Here is a 16,719-nt window from a genome sequence, read left to right as displayed (position 1 = left end):
AGCACTTCATGCACTACGGTATGTGTGGTGCATGGACACACCACCTTGACTACGTCATTTAAGTTGCTTCAGATTCTTATCAGAAGCTATCACTGTTGGCTTATACTAAACTGTGCATCCAACACTACTCTAAAATTGTTTGTTTACAAGTCAGTGTCTAGTATATTGTTCAAAACATTTCCCCTTTCAACCCAGAAGTCAGTACACAGTAACACGTTAGGTAACACACTTCAGCATACACTTAAGCCTTGTCACTGATTGACATGCTAACTATAGGATGCATGCCTGCTGTTCTATTTGTCTACTTGTTGAAAGAAAAGGAAGCCAGATGGAAAGAGAGCTGGAGATGTTGTGCATCTGTTTGAAGAGCTGCGCTCCATCTTGAGTAACAGATGCCACAAAGTGCAAGGTCAAGCCCGAAGCTGTGAGATGGACCTCCGGGTCGAGGGAGAGGAACGGGTTTGAGAATCTGAGCATGAAGGGTGGGAGGCGTTAATCTAAGTATGAGGTCAGGGTTCCATCGGCAGTCAAGTGCCCAGTTGATCCTCTGCCAAAATAACCTCCAGTTGAGTGATGAATGCACCATCTTACTTTTTTTTTATTCACTTCATAGAGATGATCCCTTGTCTAAATATGGGGGATTGGATTGGACACATGGGGATGTCCATCAAGAGGATGTAAGCGGGCACCCACAAATTTGATTGGCTGCCTCCGGCCCAATCCTGGTCATTTTCAGCCAAAGTTTCACGGGATGCGAGGGTACTTATGTAAGTGACGGCAACAGCGTGACTCTTCTATCCCACCCGTGTAGCAGGGGAGACATCCTTTCATCAGCCAGTTAACAGATTTTTGGGGGGTGCTCATTTGCACAACAAGCCGGTCGCCATGGTAAGAACCTGACATTTTTTCTTGTTGCTGTGGAGGATTTTGTCTTTTACCTGGAGAGGATACAGGAAAGATGTGCCAAGATGGAGATAACCTTCTGACCCAGTGGACCCACTCAGACAACTTCTGGATTTATTTTCAAAAGTGTTTTCTTTGGGGATAATTATGATGATAATGCGAGCTGCTTCCAAAAATTCTAGATCCGTTTCTGAACTTTTACTCCCCTGTTTGAGTTTTCATCTGCTTTTGCATCTTACTCTACGGCAGCTAAACCCGATATGATGGATATTTAGATTCAAGCCAGCCTAACTAAAGATAGCACCACGCACACAGCTGAGTAAATTGAGACAGACATACCCGCCTTTTCCGAGCGTCCTAATTTAGGATGTTCACCTTGAGAAAAATCCCTCTCAAATCCTCCCTCAAGTCTCGTCTTAAAAATAGCTGAGCCTCAAGGATTTGTTTGCGTGGCCATATGTTAAGATATTGACAAGGATCTGTCAAGAGCCAGCGAGGCCATCGTAGACCACCAGTTCAGTGTCCTGGTGATAAATGTACAAAATCACTTTTTTGTTTTTTAATCATTCCGATGTGTTTTTTTTCATAGAATTTGAACGTATTTACCGTAGAGTGTCCCAAAAATGTCAACATAATTGTGCTAAAGTTGAAATGGAAAATTGGCTGTATGATTTTTATCCGTCTCTCATTAGAGTCAAAGGCATCAAATAAAATCATCAAGTTTTAAAATGTATGTGTACGTATCTGAGTACAGTAAAGTTCGGACTTTAAGAGGCTACCTGTAGCGTAGACAATGATGGAGTTCATTTGCACATTTTACAATATCCCAGTAATGTCACATTCTCATCAATTCTTAGCTTCTCTTTAACTCATCAAAATTGTGTTTTTCAATTCTTTAATGAGCTCCAAATCGAACATGCAATAAATGTAGTTTGGCAGCTAGCTAAGATGCAAACTTCAAGCTGTTTATTCATCATAAATGCAAATATCATCACCCTTTTCTCTGGATGAATATTGTACACGTTTATGGTAACAGTAAACAGTATTTAAAATACTTATTTGGCTAACGCAACACTGACCTGAAAGTGTACATGTGGGTAAAAGATAAACAATCTAAATAAGAAATAATAAAATTAATGATTTTTTTTAAATTGCAATAATCTGAATACCACCCTCTGATTGGACATGCAAGGCTGCTATTGTTAGCACACACATTGTTTGCATAACTGTCCTGTGCTGTCATAAATCCATTGTTTGAATGTGTTGATAGATGAGGAAGACAATGGTGTTTCCGCCACAACTGGTAGTGCCCTGTGACTAGTCACATGGCCAGAAAATAAAATCAGATTACACCTTATGCCTCCGTCAACAAATGACAAAAATAGCCTCCTTTAATAGTATCGTTCTGAATATGCCAACTTATGTTAGCCGTGATGTGGTATAAAAAAATTGTAGGTTTTACTTAACCACCACAGTATTTAATGACACCCTATATGTGCAATATTTTTTTTTTTGCGGTCAATATGTTGTAAGTTATTTCTCTTTGTACTTACTCCTTTGCCTCTTCCTTAAAAGCCTACTGACGCTCAAAGCGATGCCCGCTCCTTCCTCACTGAGGAGATGATTGCAGGTAAGTGTGTGCTGCGGATGCAATTTTCATAACTGAGATATCTCCTTAGCCCCTTTTTGACACCATTCTGATGTGCGTCTAGAGTTCAAGGCCGCCTTTGACATGTTTGACACTGATGGCGGTGGTGACATCAGCACCAAGGAGTTGGGCACCGTGATGAGGATGTTGGGACAAAACCCATCGAGGGAGGAGCTGGACGCCATCATTGAGGAAGTAGATGAGGATGGTGAGGAACTGGAATGTGATGCTTTGAATTGCTCTCAACTAGCTGTGCCAGTAGTGACATAAAGTGACACTGAGAACAATGAAATGCTTGCTATTTTTTTAAAATAATATATCTGAGATGTTGTGAGATGATGTGCAGCCGAGACATTCACCTGTGAACTTGTGAATGCTTTCCCCTCCCCAGGCAGCGGTACCATTGACTTTGAGGAGTTCTTGGTCATGATGGTGCAACAGCTCAAGGAGGACCAGGCAGGGAAGAGTGAAGAGGAGCTCTCTGAATGCTTCCGTATTTTCGACAAGTAAGACATCCAGCCGTTTATCAGTTTGCTGCAGTGATGAAATGGCCATAGAAGTTAATTCTTGCAATTGATCAAATGAGAAAATAGATTGAAATTATTGAAGTTTCGCAGATTGATATATTTTGCGAGTTGAACTTGTCTTGCACTGACCACCAACCAGGATGGAAAAATGCTGATGTTGTAACCCAGGTAGCTGACCCTTGTGGTGCAAATTTTAATCTGATTGGTTAAACAAACGGACCCATTGCTAATAGAGTTTTAATTACGTCATCCAGCCATGATTCCGAAGACCCTAAAGAGGTTCGATTGAAAGGATATTTTTTATAACCAGGAACGGAGACGGATTCATCGACCGAGAGGAGTTTGGAGACATTCTGCGCATGACCGGAGAGCCTGTCACAGAAGAAGACATTGATGAAATGTTTGGCGAATCTGACAATAACAAGGACGGAAAGATTGATTTTGACGGTAAGTTAGTAAATACATTGGAAATACTTTGTAAAGGCCAATGGTACATTGATATCACCAACTGATATTGTCCTTCCACTGCGAGGAAACAAATGTGAATTGATGATGATGTTGTAAACATTACTGCCATGCAGCTTTGGAGTCTGAAGGGCATTCATATCTCCAATGTTTTCTAAAAAAAAAAAAAATCATCCAATGATGGCTCGTATCTTGGACTTTCAATAATGTAATATGCGTGGTGTTCCTCAGGGTTCAATTTTAGGCCTTTTATTATTTAATTTGTACACCTTGGTGGTGTCATCAAGAGACATATACTAAAAATACACAACTTTACATCTCTCCAGATGACGTCAGCCCATTTAAGGTTTCTATCTGTATTTGCACCACATTTCATTGATTGATTGATTGATTGATTGATTGATTGATTGATTGATTGATCTTGGCTCACAAGATTGCACTCGTACGTCAAGGCATCCCTGTGCATTGCCTAGAAGTGATTTTTGTACAAACGTTTACTTGAAATAATGACTTTGCTTGTGTTAGCCAGCATAGGTTAGTGGCAGACTGGCGTGTTATGCAAATTTGGGCTACCTTGTCGTCATTGGAACAGAACTCCATTGTAAAACGAGGACCGCCGTCCAACAAGACCAAAGATGTCAACAACTTTGGTCTTGTTGACATCCACGACTATTTGGCAAATCTGTACAGTTTTTTTATGGATGTTTACATACTGTTCATTTTGGTGTCTTCGTGGTAGTTCATCTCACACTCTTTTACATCATAATATTATGGACTACCTAATGCTTTTTTTTCTCTCTTTTTCTCTCTCCAGAGTTTTTGAAGATGATGGAGAATGTCCAGTAAAGACCACATTCCCTGGTGACCCTCCTTCATCAAAATCACTTCACTTTGTTTTTAATTGGCATCATTTTGTTTAGGGGTTAAATACCTTCAACCATGCTGCTCTCATATGAAGCCCTAAGGTCTGGCGAGAATGTCTAAAAATATCCATCCACCCCTTGTAAGACGAAGACACTTTCCTCAGCTGTCCCTTCCTTGGCAGCTGTTGCTCCTCCTGACATGCTACACCATGTATTCCCTTCAAACCACCAAACTCCTCCTCCATAACCCTATCCTGTGCTGTCCTATGAAATAAATCAACCTTTTACTCTTTGGTTGTGAAATCATGGTTAATATAAGTAATTCAATTCATTCAAACTACACTGAAGTACAAAATGTGTCCTTTTTTTCAGGATGTATGAACATAATACTGTCAGAAGGGCCAGGGTGATATATATATATATATATATATATATATATATATATATATATATATATATATATATATATATGATATAAAGTTGTGAAAGATTGTTTTTATATTGTTATTTGTAATCAAATTAAACTTAATCAAGCAGTTGCAAAAGAAAATATAAACTATCCTAAAATGATTGTACATAAATATATAATGGCAAAATGCACCCTTCCAGTTATTTAGCAAAATAAATACAAAAATGTTTAAAAAAAATAAAATAAAAACACTTCACCATTTTTAAGGGGAAAAATCCTAAATTAATAAACAGATATTACAGGACTCTTGCCAATGTAAATTCTCCATGGTAAGAATTATTGAACTGCACTGGCAGTATTATGACATGTAGAATCTCACGTTCTTTTCACGAATTCCACGGCTTTCCCACAAGAAGGGAGTCAATTTTACTTTTAATCAATGGAATTGGGATGGTATAAAAGAGTTCACGGGAGCGGAATCATAAAGTCTGGAAAAAAAACATACTCTGAGAGTCCATGAGGTGAACGTGGTCAACAACCTCTTCAAAAAAATGAGTAAACTAAAACTTTAGTTGTTTGGTTTTCTCATTTCTGTAGCTGACCTACAAAATGGGTACGGTACAGGAGTGGGTGTCATTCTGAATGGCAGCAGGAAGGGAGTGGGAGTCGTTTTTACTGGGATGGGGGGGTTATCATGGTCTGGGACAAGGACAGCACAATATTTTTTTTTCTGCAATGGGATGAGAGTGATAATCAACTCACCCTTAAAGCTGTCGGATTGCGTGATGTCATTCCTATGCAGCTTGCAGCCACTAGGTGGCATTTTGCATGTATTGTGTGTGGAATGTTATGATATGCTGAGCAATACTGTATGAACACTAATAATAACAACAATAATAATAATAATGATAAAATAAATAGAATAATAATAATAATAATAGGGCGGCATGGTGGAGCACTGGTTAAAAAAAAAAAAAAACTCTTGAACACGTAGGCCTCACAGTTCGGAAGGTGCGGGGTCTTCCAGTTTCCTCTCACATCCCAAAAACATGCTTAGTAGGCCGATTAAGCTTTCCAAATTGCCCATAGGTGTGAGTGCGAGTGGGGATGTTTTTTTATCTCTCTGTATCCTGCGATTAGCTGGCAACCAGTTCAGGATGTCCCCTACCTACTGGCCGATGACGGCTGGGATAGGCTCCAGAACGCCCGCATCCCCCGTGAGGACAAGCGGTACAAATAATGGATGAATGATATATTATTATAATATAGTAATACAATAGAATAATAATATTAGTGGATTTTTGCCAATAGTTGCAGCAAATGAAATAAAACGACCACCCTTTGAAATTCTTTGGAAGTCTTCCTTTGGAGTATTTCGTACCATTTACTCACCTCTTGTGGCCACCCCTCAGGCCCTGCCCACCTTATAAGGACCACCAGACTTGGTGTGTGAGCCTTTGTACCCCCTTCCCTCCTTGCTATTCAGGGTGCAGTTGAAGTTGAGTAGGCAGAGGGCGGGGGGGTGTTTGGTCAAGGGATTTGGAAACATAAACATCAGAAAAAGCCATGACCGTCCATATCCTTGTCCTCGTCACACTATAATATTTACAGGGCCTCATTGCGAACCTTTTTTTTTTTTTTTTTTTTTTTACAACAGAGAGAAAAGATGTAAAATTTTGAGTTACTTTAGTCAAACATATTTTTCGTGCGAATGTCAACAATTGTCTTGCTCACAATGAATGCCTTGTGTCTTTGGTCATTACTTTGCATTTTCCGCTCATTATCCATCCACCCAGCGCTCTTAAGTTCCTGTTTTCAACCACTTCCACCTCAAGACACATTCACTTTCAAATTGTGATTGGCTTGCCTTGGTTCCCCATGAACCCTAAAAGATCAGGAGACTATATCTGGTGACCTGTTAGAACCAGGGGGCGGGACCTGGCCATCCGGTTTAAAGTGTGTCTGAAGCTTCACTTGATGTCTAGTCTCTCTGTTGGGGTGCACGCAGATTGACCACTCCTTTGGAGCTTTTTTTTCCTTGGATATCTAGGGGGGGAAAGCTAATCCACAATCATGGTAAGAGACACAGTTCTAAAATGGACCTGTCGAGCAGCCAGGAGGGCATGGCGCTCATAACTATTGGCTTAATTTAAAGTAATAGGCATGTGTGAAATACTGTTGATAGAGAATACTTCCTACTTGAAAAGTCAAAAGATTATTTTTGTTTTTGTTTCAATCACCTTGTTTTTAATGAAAAGATAATAAGTATTTTAATGTTTTAGTCTACTAGTGTAATTTACTTTTTAAATTTTTTCCAAAATATTTCTTTCGCATTTGACTTGTATTTTAAACATAGCTCCTTGACCTTTAAACCCATTCTTACCTCTTTTTTTTTAAACGTTAAAGCTTATTAGACTGCATGATCAAATTTATTTTTAGTACTTCACAAACTAATCAGATTACACAGATTATTATATTAAAGATAACTTGTTGACGCAGTTTGAATTATGATAAGGGTTTTGAAAGTGAGTATGAAAGTTAGGGGTGGGCGGCTGGAATGACGCGGGGTAGGCTGCAGCTGCTCAGGTGTAGATTCCGCTTAAGTGACAAATTCCCAAGGATTGAATGTCTTCGGGCCATATACAGCCACGGCTAATGTGTTGAGCCTGAAATAGTCGGGGTAATTTACTGCGAACTCAACAACAAGCCTTTTTAAGACACTGCCATTGCCTCCTGTAACACAATGCTATGCAAAAAATGCAATTTGAAAAACGAAAATCGAAAATATTCTAGATACAGTATGTGAACATTGAGCGATTGAACATGCGAACGGAACATTTGAACAATGACAACAGTAAAAAAAATGGGCTGACTGACGAAATTGTCAACATTTGCTTGCAGACTGATGCCCAGCAAGAGGCCCGCTCCTACCTGAGCGATGAAATGTTGGCTGGTAAGTACAATACGCAGCATAATAAACTGCTGGCCACCTCACAAAGTAAGGCCACCTCACAAAGTAAGGCCACCATTTCCTACTGAGCAGAAATTTGTACCCACAAGGACCGGCAGAACGGCAGGAACCGGAAGATAAGGATTAACACTGCAAAGATTATTAATCCATTGGAAGAACATCCCTCATGTGTAGTCAAGAAAAAAAAAACATATATAGATACCCTATGTCCCTTAGACTTCTATGGCGTGAAGTTTGAATGCAATGTAACAAAGTCCTGCATAGTCTGCTACACTCAATGATTTTTATTAATAAATATCAATGATAGATCAATATTCAAATCAATAAATCAGTTGCAGTATAAATCACATAAGATGTGATCAGATGGGGCGTTTCAAAATTGAATAGTAATTTGGGCTGATTTTAGACAAAAAAAAAACAAACGAAAGCCCTCAAAAGTGACAAGTATTTTCTCACAAGTCCTCTTCTGGTAGATAGCAAATCACGGGATTTTTACAAAAACACATTCCAAGATGGGTAGGTCCAAGTATTTAGTTTTAAATGGAACTCTCTCCTTTTCTCTCCAGAGTTCAAGGCCGCCTTCGACATGTTCGACACCGACGGTGGCGGTGACATCAGCACCAAGGAGTTGGGCACCGTGATGAGGATGTTGGGACAAAACCCAACAAGAGAGGAGCTGGATGAGATCATTGAGGAGGTGGATGAGGACGGTGAGCATTTAGTACATTATCAGCAGTAAAGTAATATTTGTTGCAATCATTCGGAGATTTATTCCTAGAGTTGAAAGTTTTACAATCTGACATCACCGGTCCATAATGGCGTGGCTTCCTTTCTCACAGGCAGCGGTACTATCGACTTCGAGGAGTTCTTGGTCATGATGGTGAGACTGCTGAAGGAGGACCAGGCCGGCAAGAGCGAGGAAGAGTTGGCGGAGTGCTTCCGTGTTTTCGACAAGTACGAGTGCACTGGGACAAGGCTGCTTCTGATACTAATATCATCTATGAACGAATCATGTGTCTTTGCACAGGAACGCCGATGGCTACATCGACAGAGATGAGTTCTCCCAGATCATCCGCAGCTCCGGCGAGCCCATCACAGAGGATGAGATTGATGAGCTGATGAAAGATGGAGACAAAAACGCTGACGGCATGCTGGACTTTGATGGTAGGCGCCGACCGATGACTCACAAGTCACAGCTAGTAGACCTCCACATGGAGGTGCTGTTCTGGCACTCACTGACTTCCATGCTGTCTTGTGCTCACCAGAATTCCTCAAGATGATGGAGAATGTGCAGTAAAAGCAGACATACTCATGGACATTCCTCCTCACCCTTGTGAATCCCGCCCTCTATGCAGTCAGATTTCATCTGACCCCCTTATGATCAATTCACTTCCCATCCTCAGTCACCCTAAACAGAAAGATTTTGCACCATGAAGAGAAGAGGGGGCGGGTCTTTCGTATTTGGACAAGCGACACTCTTTATGCATCATGGATGCTGCTAAAGGAAAACCGCGGATTCACAGACCCCTGGTCGGGATGACACGCCTGCCCCACCGCCTCTTCTTCAAGCTCTACTCTGGATAAAACAACAACCTATTACTTAGACCAATTCATTCGGTTACCTGCTTGAGTGGCAACAAGAATAAATGAACTAACAACTCACTTGTAGTCTGTCATATTAACAGTCTGTAAAATGTTGTTTGGGGAAGAACAATAAAATGTTGTTTCTTCTTTTTGTCCACTTTGTTTAAAAATCACACCTTTATAGATGCAAATGAAAAAAAAAAAATCAATTTTGACTAAAATGCCAAACAGGAAGTTAGAGAAGCTCCAAATCTCTTTTCCGGGTAAAAATGCACAAAGTGCCTCTCATTGCTCTTCTTCCAAAAGAAAACTATAACTCTACAAGAATAAAATGTACTCACTGAACTGTGTGTGGCTGTCAAATAAATGATAAGTATTGTACATAAAGCATATGTTTATTTAAAATGGTTACAGGGTCCAAAAGATTGACTTAAAAATGAAAAGTTCACAAAAAGGTAACATAAGGTGTGGACACATCAGTAAACGATAAATGTACTGTCGAAAAACATGCGCGTTAACGCTCATGGAAATTTTGTTTATCACTTGTGAACATGAAGGTGAATGCTTGTTTGTGTCCTGTTATTGACTGGCAATTATTCCAGGGTGTATAAAGATGGAAGGAGGGATGATCAAATAACAGTGAATGTGGAATTGCATTCACATTCCATGTTATTTGATCATCCCTTTGACAAGGTGTTTATGAGCCATAGTTGGCCTCGTCGAAAGCTTTGCGAGCCCTCTTGAGCTCCTCATTCATGGTCAGCAAGTCTTTGACTCTGGCAAACTTTCTGGGATCCTTTCGAATGAGGAAAACGATGTCTTCCACCTGGACGCGACCCTGGCGCCCGATGGACATGGCTTTGTGGGTCATTTCTGTGATGAACTCAATCACCAGGTCTTCAAGGATATCCACCGACTCGGTGTACGGGTTCTGGTCATCCCCGAAGCCATACATCATGCACCTCAGCTCCTTGGAGAAGAGCCTCTTTCGACGGCCGTGGCACACATCCACGCCGCTGCAGCTCTCGTCCAACTCTTCGTCAAAGCCGGTCTCATCCTCCTCGTCTGCCATTCTGCTACAAATATAAATAGCTTTTAGTGATTTTTTAGAATTTACATTATTGTTCAGGGTGCCCCGTACATTTCTATACATTGGGAAGACAATCACGATAATAACCATTTTTATTTATACGCTGTGTTCAAATCAGTAAAGAGAATGGTTCACTTCCGTCACCCCATATCCCAGCACTTGGCAACTTTGTTGAATTTATCTGGTGCCGATTAACATCAGTTCCAAAATGTACACTTTGCCCATTAACTTTGTTCCACTGTTTGCGATTCAATTGGATTTGTTCCTGAGCCCAGTCCGCGGTATGTTTCAATTCGTTGCTCTTGGTAAACGCACGATTGAAGGATTTAACCAATTAAACATATAAAGTGTTACAACGAGTAATCGTGAAAACTCTGTATTTAATCCAAGAAATCCTTACTTCAAAATTCTGCGAAGAATCAAAACAGACTTTCTTCTATTCTACTTCCGGTTTTGTGTCGTTGACAGGAAGTGAGCCTTTATCAGATATTGGAAGCTTTTTTGAAACACTGCCACCGTGTGGAACATTTCTTCCCACTACGCCCACTACGCGCGACGTGTACTTTTAGTTAGTGATAACCAAAGCAAAATTATTTGTAACTTTATGATTTAGACTTAATAGTACCGATTAATGGCACCTATATCTTATTTCCTTTCAACGCACGTGGACCGAAATCACTTCTAAGGACCGTTCAGGGTCTGTATTTGTGTGAGTGTGTGCGTCAAACGAATGACAGCTGGAAAAGAGTAGCTCTCAGTTATTGGGTTTAGGCTCAAAACGCTGAAAATAAATGCAATTCCTAGCTGCTAATGTTTATATTAATCACCAGAGTTCCCAACTAGCCTAAACTGACAGTTGGAGACGCGTGGCTAATTCATCGTAATCGCGAGAGCGAATGAGTTGGACCTCGTCGTTGGTTGTGACAATCAAACGCCTCAGCATTTCACAACTTGATTTCATCGATAATAGTGTTTAACAATAGCTTTTGAGACGCTAACGTTAGCTGTGCTTCGAAAGTCAAGCTAGGTATTGAACGCTTTTCAACTCGCCGGAAATCAGTGTCCTTTTTTAGCTACATTAAGTGTTTCTTATTTTTGTCACTACAGGTGTTTAAAAAGTTGAATAGCGGTCACGCTGCAGATGACACTAGAAGCGTGTGTATGGCGGGTCCGGTCCAGTTCCTCTGCAGGACGCTCCGGACTGTGGGACTGGTTCTCTTCTACTATGTCTTCTCTATTGGCATCACCTTCTATAACAAATGGCTCATGAAGGTAAGTCAGTGTAGTTTTATTTGAGATAAAGTGGGCATTGTCTGTTGTAGAGGTTTATTACTACAGAATGTCAGTGGGAATGCTTTTCTGACTCGGGTGTAACAAAAAATGATATGAATCGAGAAATCGGTTTTGATTTAAAAAATGCAAGTGCATCTAATAGTTCCACTAAAATTGATCAAGATACCAAACTATACGTGTTTTCTTGGTGAAATTCATCTTTGAAGGAAATACATATCAAATTGTCCTTTATTGGAGAGATGAGATGCACACCCTTGATTAAGGTTACAGTTAGTTTTCTGGATGCTGGAAGAGATTGATTGCATTCCGTAAGTCAAGGTACCAGTCGATACTCGTCTAGAACGATGACTCAACAGATTTGCAGAAGCAAGACGTTGCAGATCAATGTCCTATTTTAGGATTGATGTTTGATGTTGTCAGCTCCAAGAATGATCTGTGGAGAATATGTTGCATCTTGTAGCAGCCAGCTTCTAGAGTTCAGCAGCAAGTTGAGAGCACCAAAGCGTGAACCAGAGGTCTTGGGAGACACTGGATGTCAGAGAGAGGGCACAGCAGCAAATTGAGACATGAAGATCGTGAAAATGAGATACAGGCAGAGAGAGAGTGTGAAACACAGAAAGAGAACACGCAGGTACCGCATTTGCATCCAGAAGTGCTGGACCATCAGGTTTTTCAAAAACATTTGTCTACTTGAACAAGACGCAATTAAGTAATTTGCATAGCAAAGTAAGAAAACTTTATAACTCGGCAAAAGAAGACACGCACTACCGACTTTTTTTCTTTGTGATTGTTTGTTTTTATATTCATGATAGACAAGTTAGTCTGTCGACTGTGCAAACAGTAATTGATAGATTTAAATATCAGTTTTTTCAGGCAAATATTTACTGTAACTGACTCTACTACTGCATTAGTGTTGGTTGTCCATTATAGAAATAGAACTCAGTCTCAAACCAATATTATTTTCGGCAGTTGCCTCTATCTAGCGCAGAGGTTTGTTGGTGAGAGGTACTGTTGATGAACATCTATTGCAGATATTTTGATTGCTTTGTTAAAGGGGGAAGTCAGCCCTAAAATAATATTTCCCATAATATGTTGCATGTTCCCCCACTAATCTTAACACGGCATTCTGATTAATATTGCGATTCTAGAATATAAATTGAGGAGCAAAATTACCACTGTGGGATATCAGTCCAGGAGCGTGGAGCGTGCAAGATAGTGTTTCAGAAAATGTAGACCAGGCAGCTAGACTTTGCCCTTTGACCCAGCCTAGTTGATCTTGCCATGGGCGGACAAACTCAATGTGTGGGGTGATTATTATGATGATGTAAATTAGCCCCACTGTTATGTAACAGTGTGCTGACACATTTTCAGAAATGGACAAATAAAAAGGTTTAGTTGGTTATTTAATGGCATTTGTAATGGGTGGGCCAGGCTCTCCAGAGACTCACATATTGGTGTATAATCTCACAAAAAGTCAATTATGTCCAATTATATGTCCCACTAGGAACACCCATTTTAGCCTCATGACAATTTCTGTGTAACCTCCTCCAGGGCTTCCACTATCCACTTTTCATGACTTTAGTCCACCTGGCCCTCACCTTCTGCCTGTCGGCGCTGACCCGACAGGCCATGCAGTGCTGGACAGGGAAGACTCGAGTTATTCTGAGTTGGACAGATTACCTCTGCAAAGTGGCTCCCACAGGTGAGACTTGTTGGGTTTGCGTATTTTGACAGAGGAAAGTATTAATAGCTGGACCTCGAGTTTTAAAAACACAAAGAAAATAAGTCTCCTGATTTGCCACTTTACTTTAATACGGCATAACAAGTGAGAAAATAAAATAATTATAATTAGATTAAAAAATGAAGTCATTTATTAGTTGTCTTGTGTTCTTCCTGTTCTTCCTCTTTTCGCCAGCCTTGGCAACCACACTGGACATCGGACTGTCCAACTGGAGTTTCCTCTTCATCACCATTAGCTTGTAAGTTAACAACGTTAATGCGTGCTTATAGAGTCTGTCAAATTGTCCTCCTGCTCAATGAGTTCTGTTTGTTTTTCAAGGTACACCATGACCAAGTCTTCTGCAGTGCTCTTTATTCTCTTTTTCTCGTTGGTCTTTAAACTGGAGGAGCCGGTGAGAATGCATGTATCATATGAGACAGAATATGCTTTCAGAAAAATGAAATAAAAGCAGTTCCCAGGTTTTGCAATAACATGTCTGTTACAAGCTTTCGATAAAGTATTACAGCATACTCTTTAGCCATTTCTCAAATCAATAATGCAGAGTATGGTCTTGTTGTTTTGAAGTCTTTTGCTTTCATTTCCTGGGCTCTGTTTCCACCAGAACCCATTCCTGATCCTCGTGGTCCTGCTGATCTCCTGCGGCTTGTTCATGTTTACCTTCCAATCGACCCAGTTCAACATGGAGGGCTTCCTCATGGTGCTGCTGGCGTCTTTCATCGGGGGGATCCGCTGGACCCTCACTCAGGTGCTCACGCAGAAAGCGGAGCTGGGTCAGTGATGAATCGTTGTCCATTGAATAATCGCAAGTGCTGCACTATTGTTGTGGTGGTTACCTGAAGGCACCTTTGACGCATTTTGCCCCATCAACCAGCTTAAACTAGAGCCTTTGGATTCCTATATGATGCTCGTCGACCTCAACAGTTTTTCCTGTTGGGCAAAATGGAAACAGAAACTCCTCATTAAAGTTTTTTCCCATTTCTTCTTCCTGTAGGCCTCCAGAACCCAGTCGATGCCATGTATCACCTCCAGCCCCTCATGTTTCTTGGCCTCTTTCCTCTCTTCCTGTATAATGAAGGTGAGATAAAACCTTGGCTGTGGCTTGCTCTTCAAAGACAAATGCCAACCAATTGTACGTATACATGGCTGATGTATGCTTTTTGTTTGTTTGTTTGTTTGTTTGTTTGTTTGTTTGTTTGTTTGTTTGTTTGTTTGTTTGTTTGTTTGTTTGTTTGTTTGTTTGTTTGTTTGTTTGTTTGTTTGTTTGTTTGTAGGCTTGAGCATTAGCACTTCTGACAAGTTATTCCGGGGGACTGAGCTCTTGCCGCTCTTGTACTCTGTCTTCTTACTAAGCATCGGTGGAGTTCTGGCTTTTGGTCTCGGCTTTTCAGAGTTCCTGCTCGTCTCCCGAACCTCCAGCCTCACGTTATCCATATCAGGGATCTTTAAGGTAAGTTTTGCAGTTGTTATAGCATTAAAAGAAATGCACTTGGATACTTAGACAAGCAGTGTAATCTAGTTTCTGTCTCGTACTATTTTCCTGCAGGAGATATGCACGTTGGTTCTGGCAGCATCGGTAATGGGAGACAAAATGAGTGTCCTCAACTGGCTGGGCTTCGCCGTGTGTCTGTCTGGCATTGCTTTGCATGTCGGACTCAAAGTCCACTATTCCAAAAGTGAGTCCGGGTACATCTCTGCTGACTTTTGACAGCTGTTACAATGCGATGAATGAAAATTCCAAACATCAAGGTTATTGAAAGGTCATAATTGGGACTAAAAAAGTTCCTGATCCTGTAACTTCACCAGCTCGGGTAGCCACTGAACTCCATGCCAGGATTTCTTTCAAGAAACATTGTAACAATTTTTTATATTAATATGGTAGTCAGTGGCTAGCTAGCTAGCTGGTGGTTAGCACCCTCTGTTTCAGTGAGACCAAAAAAGGCACAAAAATGAAGGAAGCCCAATAACATGTTAATCTTTCGAGTGGCTGAAATGAGGCCTAATGACCCCTATTTGTTCTCTTCTCCTTCAGACAAGAATCAGTCTTTACGACAGCTGAACAGTAAGAGCCCAGAGCTTGAGTTGCCTTTGCTGCGACATAATGACGATGAAGACTCCGCTGCTGAAAATGAAGACGAAATTACCCTCCACTGATATCATCAAATAGTCCGATGTCAGCCCGTTTTTTTTTTTTCGCCTTCCTAAAACTGTTCAATGTACAGCCTACTGCCAAGGGGGAAAGGTAACCATCGTGTTGGTTCATTTAATTTATAATCATTCCGTCATTATGGCTTCTTAATTACTTGACCCAGAGAAGGAAGGATGGGAATCTGCCGCAGGTACGTAGCTTTTCTACTTCAGTGTCCACATCATATGATTGAACTGTGAGAGAATGAGTCTGAAATTGTTCACAATGTCAAAGTAATATTTGGAGTATTGATATAGAAAGCATAAAGGTTTGTAATTGTCATATCAAATTTCTTGTAACCCATTAAAGTTGTCAACCAACTTAATAATACAGTAACAGTCCTAAGAGTACTGTAAAAGGGTCTCTGGCCTCTTCTCAAATTATTTTCTTTGGCTTTTTTTGTTTTGTTTTGGATCAATAAACAAATGTAATATAAACCAAGTAGACGTAAACATAAAATGCAGTTTTTAAAAGGTTGGTGAAAAAATATTCAAATCTGTATTTTATCTTTACGTGGCTTATCTTTATGTTATACCTACATTTGTTTGCTGATCTTAAACATCGTACATTACCCTAATCCTGATGTATTTTAAGTGAAGTGTACATCAATATGGAAAAAGTCTCACTCCTTTGACATCAACTTTTGTTGGAAAAAGGTGCTTGGAAACAAATTAATTCATTTTAAATGGCAAATTATCAGCTACCACTTTAGCTTAAATTTCAGATCATAATTCAACCCAAATGTGCCTTATTTACCTCACGCTTTTCAATTAAGCTAAGTTTAATAGAAATGTACAATCCAGTCTTTGGTATACATGGAAAATGTTAATTATTATTAAAATATTTTTTGTGGCATCCTGAAGATTGTGTCGCTTTTTGGGGAGAACATGCAAACTCCACACAGGGAGGGCCGGAGGTGGAATCGAACCCACAACCTAACTGTGAGGCGGGCGTGCTGATCAGTGTGTCACTGAGCCGCCTTATGGGAAGTTTCACATTATACGAAACACGATATTTATCATTCATGCGGGATTTTAGTT

General features: G+C 40.3%; 4 protein-coding genes across 7 annotated transcripts; 3 read left to right on the top strand and 1 right to left on the bottom strand.

Moving 5' to 3' along the window:
• The first annotated feature begins 723 nt into the window (after positions 1–723).
• On the top strand, positions 724–4,700 carry LOC125989444 (troponin C, skeletal muscle). Its single transcript, XM_049755832.1, has 6 exons — positions 724–888; positions 2,479–2,533; positions 2,616–2,759; positions 2,943–3,057; positions 3,389–3,525; positions 4,358–4,700. Exons 1-6 carry the CDS (start codon positions 886–888, stop codon positions 4,387–4,389), a joined length of 486 nt encoding a protein of 161 aa, XP_049611789.1. The 5' UTR covers positions 724–885; the 3' UTR covers positions 4,390–4,700.
• A 2,031-nt stretch (positions 4,701–6,731) lies between these two features.
• Positions 6,732–9,517, top strand: tnnc2.2 (troponin C2, fast skeletal type, tandem duplicate 2). Its single transcript, XM_049755833.2, has 6 exons — positions 6,732–6,891; positions 7,717–7,768; positions 8,353–8,496; positions 8,626–8,740; positions 8,814–8,950; positions 9,052–9,517. The coding sequence occupies exons 1-6, from the start codon at positions 6,889–6,891 to the stop codon at positions 9,081–9,083; spliced, it is 483 nt and encodes a 160-aa protein (XP_049611790.1). The 5' UTR covers positions 6,732–6,888; the 3' UTR covers positions 9,084–9,517.
• A 229-nt stretch (positions 9,518–9,746) lies between these two features.
• Positions 9,747–11,008, bottom strand: taf13 (TATA-box binding protein associated factor 13). Of its 2 annotated transcripts, none has more exons than XM_049755834.2 (2): positions 10,861–11,008; positions 9,747–10,443 (listed from the first exon to the last, which is right to left on the bottom strand). In XM_049755834.2, the coding sequence occupies exon 2, from the start codon at positions 10,440–10,442 to the stop codon at positions 10,068–10,070; it is 375 nt and encodes a 124-aa protein (XP_049611791.1). In that variant the 5' UTR covers position 10,443; positions 10,861–11,008; the 3' UTR covers positions 9,747–10,067. The 2 variants fall into 2 exon arrangements, with proteins under 2 accessions (XP_049611791.1, XP_049611792.1); XM_049755835.1 differs by having other exon boundaries at positions 9,747–10,446; positions 10,861–10,952.
• A 1-nt stretch (position 11,009) lies between these two features.
• slc35c2 (solute carrier family 35 member C2) lies at positions 11,010–16,541 on the top strand. 3 transcript variants are annotated; one of them, XM_049755827.1, is made up of 10 exons: positions 11,010–11,157; positions 11,568–11,732; positions 13,305–13,455; positions 13,669–13,732; positions 13,813–13,885; positions 14,096–14,264; positions 14,486–14,569; positions 14,766–14,941; positions 15,038–15,167; positions 15,524–16,541. In XM_049755827.1, exons 2-10 carry the CDS (start codon positions 11,622–11,624, stop codon positions 15,643–15,645), a joined length of 1,080 nt encoding a protein of 359 aa, XP_049611784.1. In that variant the 5' UTR covers positions 11,010–11,157; positions 11,568–11,621; the 3' UTR covers positions 15,646–16,541. The 3 variants fall into 3 exon arrangements, with proteins under 3 accessions (XP_049611784.1, XP_049611786.1, XP_049611785.1); XM_049755829.2 differs by having other exon boundaries at positions 11,029–11,169; XM_049755828.2 differs by lacking the exon at positions 11,010–11,157 and adding an exon at positions 11,196–11,487.
• Positions 16,542–16,719: the final 178 nt, after the last annotated feature.

This window comes from Syngnathus scovelli, chromosome 2, assembly GCF_024217435.2.
Source record: "Syngnathus scovelli strain Florida chromosome 2, RoL_Ssco_1.2, whole genome shotgun sequence".
Lineage (NCBI taxonomy): Eukaryota > Metazoa > Chordata > Actinopteri > Syngnathiformes > Syngnathidae > Syngnathus > Syngnathus scovelli.
The sequence above is the reverse complement of the archived record's forward strand: the minus strand, read 5'-3'. Positions and strand labels throughout refer to the sequence as shown.